The sequence below is a fragment of the Antennarius striatus genome, chromosome 5 (assembly GCF_040054535.1).
Source record: "Antennarius striatus isolate MH-2024 chromosome 5, ASM4005453v1, whole genome shotgun sequence".
NCBI lineage: Eukaryota > Metazoa > Chordata > Actinopteri > Lophiiformes > Antennariidae > Antennarius > Antennarius striatus.
In genome coordinates this window covers 19,327,713-19,335,114 of record NC_090780.1, presented here as the reverse complement: position 1 = coordinate 19,335,114, position 7,402 = coordinate 19,327,713, and the positions used below count along the sequence as shown (strand labels likewise).

At 40.6% G+C, this 7,402-nt stretch overlaps 1 protein-coding gene across 4 annotated transcripts; it reads right to left on the bottom strand.

Annotated features, from left to right (window-relative positions):
* Positions 1–949: 949 nt before the first annotated feature.
* On the bottom strand, positions 950–6,332 carry LOC137595385 (zinc finger and SCAN domain-containing protein 29-like). 4 transcript variants are annotated; one of them, XR_011035430.1, is made up of 4 exons: positions 6,116–6,332; positions 5,231–5,566; positions 4,218–5,030; positions 950–1,285 (listed from the first exon to the last, which is right to left on the bottom strand). XR_011035430.1 is itself a non-coding variant. In XM_068315453.1 (3 exons), exons 1-3 carry the CDS (start codon positions 6,291–6,293, stop codon positions 1,185–1,187), a joined length of 615 nt encoding a protein of 204 aa, XP_068171554.1. In that variant the 5' UTR covers positions 6,294–6,332; the 3' UTR covers positions 950–1,184. The 4 variants fall into 4 exon arrangements, 3 of the variants coding, with proteins under 3 accessions (XP_068171554.1, XP_068171552.1, XP_068171553.1); XM_068315453.1 differs by lacking the exon at positions 4,218–5,030; XM_068315451.1 differs by lacking the exon at positions 950–1,285 and having other exon boundaries at positions 1,813–5,030.
* Between the last annotated feature and the right edge of the window lie 1,070 nt (positions 6,333–7,402).

Here is a 7,402-nt window from a genome sequence, read left to right as displayed (position 1 = left end):
TCATGTATATTCTGTAAATAATGACGGATTTAAATTGATGACATGGGAAATCTACACTTTACGTCTCTCGGTGTGTGTGTGTGTGTGTGTGTGTGTGTGTGTGTGTGTGTGTGTGTGTGTGTGTGTGTGTGTGTGTGTGTGTGTGTGTGTGTGTGTGTGTGTGTGTGTGTGTGTGTGTGTGTGTGTGATTATACTGTAGGCTGACTTTTAGGAGTGTTCCACTTAGAAACCGAGTGTCTGACCCTCTCCCACGGACACATCAGTGGGATTATCTATGGGACCAGTGAAAGCTGCCATTGTTCCACAGACTTGTGTGTTCACTGCTCTGATGCTGTACTCACAGTGGGACTCCATGCAAAGGCCATGTCATTTCTCTCTCTCTCTCACACACACACACACACACACACTCACACTACATGCAATTGATGCATCGTTGAATGTAAACACATGAGAAAGATGAACATGTACTTTATGTACACTGAGAACATGCTATCTTTACAGGCTTTCTTCATGATGTTGTTTTCATGTGAATGTATTGCCATGAAACCTTGAATTATATCAATAAATGTGAAATACTGAGGTCCGTATTTGCTGCCTTTGTGTGTGCTCATGCATGTGTGTGTGGTGATGGAAGCGTCTGCTGTGAGCTTGTTAAATGCCAGAGGTTTTGACAAACACTAAATAAACAACACAAAGCGCCTGAGGCTGCGGCTTCCTGGGCTTTAGTGGGCTATAAATCCTCGGGTGGAGCTGATACCCCTACCATTTTTCCTCATGAGGAATTTGACTTCTGATAAAGGCTGAGATGAACTGCATGACTACAATGTGCATCTCTGTCCACCCAGACCACGTGACAACAAGCTCCCCTCTGCATCTCAAGAACAAATCCTCTTCAACCACACAATAAACAATAAAAAAAAACACGTTGATGATTATTTATTGTGGCCAGTGTTGAACAGACTGTGACTTAGCGCGCAGCCAATAACACGGTGAGTGGGTGGTGTTAATTTTAACTTTTTCTTGTTACTGTTGACATGGTAGCCCAAAAATCAAACTCCACTTCCTGATGAGAAACCCCACGTTCCTGCTTCAAGTGGGTACATCCACGGTCAGTGTGGGTGCCCTCAGTGGGCACCGAGCACCTACACCCCTGGAAGCGTTCACATTGCGCTAATCCCCGCGGGTTATTCTGTGGCGTGGACGCACTGGTTGAAAGGCTGCCAGCGCGCTGCAGGAAAACTTTGCGTGGGTTTTCCTCCGCGTTGGAGGGAGGTGCTGCGGACCCCTGCAGGATGGGAAAAAAAGGTCATCTACGTGGGATGAAGCCCGTAAGGCATAAAACTAGTACAAATAAATAAATAATAATCCGACCATCGCCACAAACTTTAGATTAAATCAGTAGTTTGACTTTTTTAAAAAAAAATTAATAATAACATTACATTTAGATCGATCCGTTCAATTGGAAGTGGGTGGGGTGGAAGTGTCTGGATTCCTTGTGAAATTGTGAGAGTTCGATTATTACTGGTTCCAAACCGGGGTTCGGCAGTATCATCTCTTAGGAGGTAGTCAAGGAAACTGATGTTCTCCTTACATGACAACTTCACACTTAATGTTAGGATCTGCTCTCTGCAGCCTATCAGAACAGAAACCACAAGACTGTTCATTGCCGCAGCCCACGGCCTGATGGGTCTACCTGACCTGACCGTGGGCGCATGGTCAGAAAGATACTCTGTGTTTATATGTGTTTATTTAAGTATTGTTCAATCTTTATTTTACTGCACCTCGCATATCTCTGAGATGTTCTGTCCAATTTTCCCTGCAACTGATGAGGTGACAATAACCTTTAAAAAGCATCAGCAACTATTAAAACAAAGGCAAATTATCACTTTAGATTTTCAATGCATTTTAGACTCGATTTAGTCGAAAGCATTTCACATGAAAGCATTTTATTTCATAAAGACTGAGATTACCATGCGTAGAAATGAAGCTGTAGTAAGGACATATAAGGAACTGACCAAGACCACTGAATCGGCAGCGCAATTTGGTCATATCAGTGATGAGGCATGTTGAGATGTACCACAGAACTTTATGTGATCTCTTTAAAAACAGATTGTAGTTTTAAAAGAAGTGGTGGACCAGGTAAAAAAACAAAAAACAAAACAAAACACTCAAGCAAAAAGTATCTGTTCATAGACAAACAAAAAAAGAAGGACGTGAAAAAAAAACATGCAGATATGATCGCTGATCCTGTAAATTCATAGGAAATAAACGCTCAATTTTATCAATTCTGTTGGTTTTTTTGTTCAAATTTATACTTAACATTCTTTTTTCTATAAGTTACATTTTCACAGCTGAGTGAACTGTGTGAATACACCATAAATAGCTTTAGATACACCCCAGTGTGTTGTTACATTTAAGGACCAGATGCTACCTGCTTATTGCATTGACTTTAACAGTGGTCCTCCTCCTGTGTTGCTTTCATGACATCCAATCGATTTCAAAGCTGAAAGATGTTTGCTCATGATGTGAGGAAGGGCAGCAGGACCACCTACTGCCTCACATGAGGACAAACAGCGTGCAAACAGCACATGACCATGTTGTTCTTTAGAAGCTCACATGATGCCTTACAGCCGCAGAGACATTTGACCACTGCTGATGTGAACCCTCGGAGCTTTGCAAAGCAACACTCTTGTCATGAAAATTGACACAATAAATTGTGTGTTCTTTGCTTCTTCTGTCTCAAGCTGGAGAGCTGTTGGGTACACCATTGTCCGAAGCATATGTCCCTCATGGGAAAGTGATATTATCTGTCCTCTGCCCAACATCTGCAAGGCGCGCTGCATCTATGATGGGTCCAAACCTTGTTTTTGATAAACTAACTTGTTTATGGATGTTTACAACATTGGTTTTAGATAATAATATGCCTTCGTATACGTATGCCTTCATTTTCTTTTTCTTGAATAAGTACAGCAATTACTGTCAGAATGGATGTGATATAAATCATTTGTTTGCTGCATACACAATCTTTTTCAACCCAGTTTTATTTACATGCATTAAAAGTTAAAATCAATCAGCATTTTTTCTGTATTTAGTGGATGTCAAGGCAATGAAGTCAACCTAAACCAATAGTTCAACGGCATCATGTGACCTTTTTAGTAAAGAGCCAACACTAAACAATGAGCTCATGCGTTTGCATGTCTGTTTTGTAATAATACTTTTAAACAGAGCATACCAGTGACGTCATGAAGATCAACAGGAGCGCATCCCAACACATTAGAGATCATTTGCTCCCTGGAAACAGATGCTTACTTAAAATGTGTGAACTGTGTGTTGTTGTCGGTAAGGGAAAACAATCAACACCTGTTTCTTCAATTTGTCTTTCAGTGCTACTCGCTCAAATCCTGTACTAGGGCGACCTCTGGTGGCCATGCTGTAACCAGAATAAAGTTGACAACAGCAGAGAGTAACAAACAGACATAGCTGCTTAATTTGCAGGTGAATCTGGGTGTATTGTCAATTTAAGCACAACACAACACTCTCTCATTGTCGATATCAAATATTTATTGGTTCACAAATAGAAAATTTACTCAATTCCTTTAATGCTTGTACCACTTAGTAAATACTACTACTGTGGAACTATCCTCTGTGGAGCCTCGTCTGCCGACCAGTCGCCCTCGAGGACAACCTACAGTCACATGATCTGTTTCATGTAAAAGCATCTTCATGCTTCACTTAAAATAAACATGAAAACCTCCATCTATGTCAATTTAAATCAAATTGCAAATATGTTTGCATTTACTCAGTGTTTCAAAATGTACTTCTGTAATATTATATAGATGTGTATGCAAAGATCTAACCTTTAAATCTTTTTGATTTACTTGCACAAATGAGAGGCAGCCAGTTTGTCTGCTAAATAAATGTAAACTTTGGAAAAGAAAGTGAATAATAAGTTATACAATTAGAGCTGTATGTAGTGGGAGGAGTCTTTTTATCCTAACCTGATTTTTCCTGTTTACATTGGTATAGGAGGTAGGTTCGCTATTTTTTCATACTTGGGAAGTTAAAAGATAATTTAGAGTTTGTTTTGTTTGTTATGTTGACATTTCTCCCTCTGACATTGAATAAAGACTGCGGTGGTGAGGTAGGGTACACTTTGGGGGTGACACCAGTGCACCACAGAGCTGCTTATATACATATTAGGAAAAAAATACACTCACCCTGATCATCACCGTTTTTTGCCATCTTGGCAATCCAAGATTGAATAAAAATAAAGAGTCAGAGTTTTGTTTGAAAAGCTCACAGTGGTTTTGTGTAATCTGCGTGAGTCTTCAGATGTGCGCTTAAGATGCTCTTCCTTTTGAAGCCTTTCCCACACAACCTGCACATATACGGTCTTTCCAATTTGTGCGTCACTTCGTGAGTCTCCAAGTCACCTTTCCGACGGAAGCTCCGGCCACAGTCGGAGCACTGGAACGGCCGCTCCCCTGTGTGGATTCTCCTGTGAAAAGTCAAAGCACCCTTCTGCCTGAAGTTCAAGCCACACTGCTCACACCGGTAGGGCTTCTCGCCTGTGTGGATCCTCATGTGATCTTTCAAGTGACTGGACTTTTTAAAACGTTTTGCACAGACCGGACAATTGTATCTTCTCACTGCTACTCTGATGTTGTCCCTTCTGGAGATACACAAGTTGGAGTTTTGACTTTTCTTTGGAGTCCTTCTTGCTGTTTTTATTACAGCCTTAGCACTCTCAGAGACTAAAGTCAGTCCAGATGGATAGCAGCCATCTCCTCCAGCATCCATCGTTTTCCTACTTGCCTTAAAAAGCCTTTGATTGGTCAGAATTAAGGAATGAACGTTTCTCTCCGGCTTAAAATGATCTTCACGGTTGTTTTTCCTTCCCAGACATATTGAATTTTCCACTTTCATCTGAGAGAGATTCTGACCCCTGTCCTCCTGACCGGGGCTCCAGTTTTGTTCAGCCTGTTGATTCTCATCAGGCTCATCTTTATACCGAGGATTCTCCACCCTCTCTAGCAAGACAGAGTGTAAAAAAAAAAAAAAAAAAAAAAGCAAATATATATTATTTACAACCTTTGATCAGTTTTCAATAAATAACAAGCTTTAGGTGCAATTAAAAAAAAATCAGACAAACATTTAAAGTGAAATAATAAAATATCTATTGATAGCCAAGTTCAATTGTTGGTGTGGCCTCATCTACTCCTCTCCTCACCTGTAAGGGTTTCCTGCAACTCAGCCTCCTTGGTTGACGTGGATTTTAAGTCATCCACATTAAGTCTTGCTGTGAGATTTGCCGCCTGTTCGAGGCCAGACATAATGCACAGCTGTGAGGGCGTCTCCCGACCTTCTGGTTTCATAGACTGAGGAGAGATGGTCTCATCGCTCCGAACACTGGACGCTCCCGGCCAGTCATCCCCCTGGTTATCCTCCTCTTTAATAAGCAGGACGCTGACGTGGTCCTGGCTATCATGTGGGACACGTTCCTCTGCATGGCAGCACCCAGAAGAAACTCCCTTATCACAGCAGCGAGCAGTGAGCTGCTGAGCTGCTGACCAAAAGGAGTGTAAAAGTGGAGATTTAAATATAATCTAAAATGTTGTTTGGTTTCCACACAATCAATAAGGTTTGTTCCCTATAAGCATTGATCACAACTGTAAGCCTCCTTCTCTTCATGGACTGGACGACGTCATTCTGTGGCCAGTATAGGCCAATCTTAATAACATAAAAACACTTTTTTAGACAGGTGGGTTACCTTAGCAACGATGTGGTCAATTGGATGAGTATAGATACAATATAGATCTACAACTAATCATCTGATACGGAGCCCCCAGGGGACATGGAGAGAAAGAAAATAAAGGTCCATCTTTGCGAGATCTCTCAAAATTATATATATATATATATATATATATATATATATATATATATATATATATATATATATATATATATATATACACACCTGTAGCTTTACGAGATCCTGCAAAACTTTGGAGCTTAATTTTTCTCTCTCCATGTCCCCAAAGAGGCTCCGTAAAATAAACAGTGTTCTGTTCTACTTAGAAATAAACTGTGAATCTGAGCCCACGTGTTGAATCACCTGATCGATATTGACTGACTGCAGGACTGATCAGTGTCCGGAGGTGATCGATCTCCTTCTGGGTTCGGGTCACCTCCTCCTGGTACTCTGTCAACGCTTTCTGCACCGCCCCAAAAATGTCCACAGCCGCCGCCGTCAGCCGCTCACAGATGAACTTGTTTAGGTGTTGTAGAGACATTCTCCCCGGACCCTGTCTCCATGCGACTGTTTGACTTCCTTGTTGTGAACCGTTTCCGTGCTTTTTTTTTTTTTAAAGCACACCGGAAGGAAAAAAACAAAACAACAAAACCGCTGTCGCCCTCTGCTGGTCGTTCAGAGTACGAGCGTCTTTTTTTTCAGACTCAGCTTCCATGTTCACCAGTTTCACCCTATAGTTTGTTTATCCGAGAAATATCACGAAATATTGACAAAGGATTTAGACGATTTTTTAATAGGAGTGCTTTTTCTGTAAAAAAAAATAAAAAAAATAAAAAGGCGTTATTGACATGTTGAGGAGATTCAGGCAACAGGTGCAGATTGTGGATCATTTTTTAAAATTTTAAAAGCATTCTTTGGCATTAAGTGAATATAATGACAATAAATTTAATAGGCCAATTGAAATTAATGTATAAATTCACGGACGACTCATAACGTTCCAGCATTGTGCTCTGAACCATTTGTGTTTAAAACCTTTGGATGAATACTGATACACAAAACGTCCATGCTTGGAGTAGGTTTCCCAGGGATAATTGCTAGCACCTGTAGTGTTACTATAGTAGCTTTACATCATATAGTATCTGGGAAACTATCTCTAGATGTTCAGTTTTTGTGGCACTTTTAGCATTGCTGCTACAAGATGTCCTTATTTTATTTCTGCTTTCTGCTAGGTGCACTATTACTGTGATCACTAGTAAAAAATGACCAGGACTTTAATTGGTTTTTATTGATTTGCCTCAGGTTCCCTGTGTTTCTACATGATTTATTACATAAAGTGACTCTGATACTAACACTGATGCAGTGACGTGTGGTGAGGTTCATAATTAGATTTACAAACATCCGTAGTTAAAGTCAAGCAAGATAGAGTCCCTTAAAAACGTGAGTGCACTAAGCGCAGACAGCGAGGCACAGATGAGCCGGTTCCTGTTGTTCATTTCAAAGAGCCGGCTCTCAGAGCCATTACTTTCGCAAACGACATCACTACACGTTACCCCTAGATCAGCGGTCACCAACCATTAATTCTCATCATTGTAATTATTATTATTTGACTGAGTTGTTCATCCTTTTACTGGAAATGATCAGTATTTCTCA

Bases quoted from the DNA above. Each gene is read 5' to 3' on its own strand.
- LOC137595385 (XM_068315451.1), bottom strand. From the start codon at position 6,293: ATGTCTCTACAACACCTAAACAAGTTCATCTGTGAGCGGCTGACGGCG. The intron at 5,567-6,115 runs GTGATTCAACAC...CCTTTTGGTCAG, and splicing joins AGTCAGTCAATATCGATCAG to CAGCTCAGCAGCTCACTGCT. The intron at 5,031-5,230 runs GTGAGGAGAGGA...CTGTCTTGCTAG, and splicing joins GTTGCAGGAAACCCTTACAG to AGAGGGTGGAGAATCCTCGG.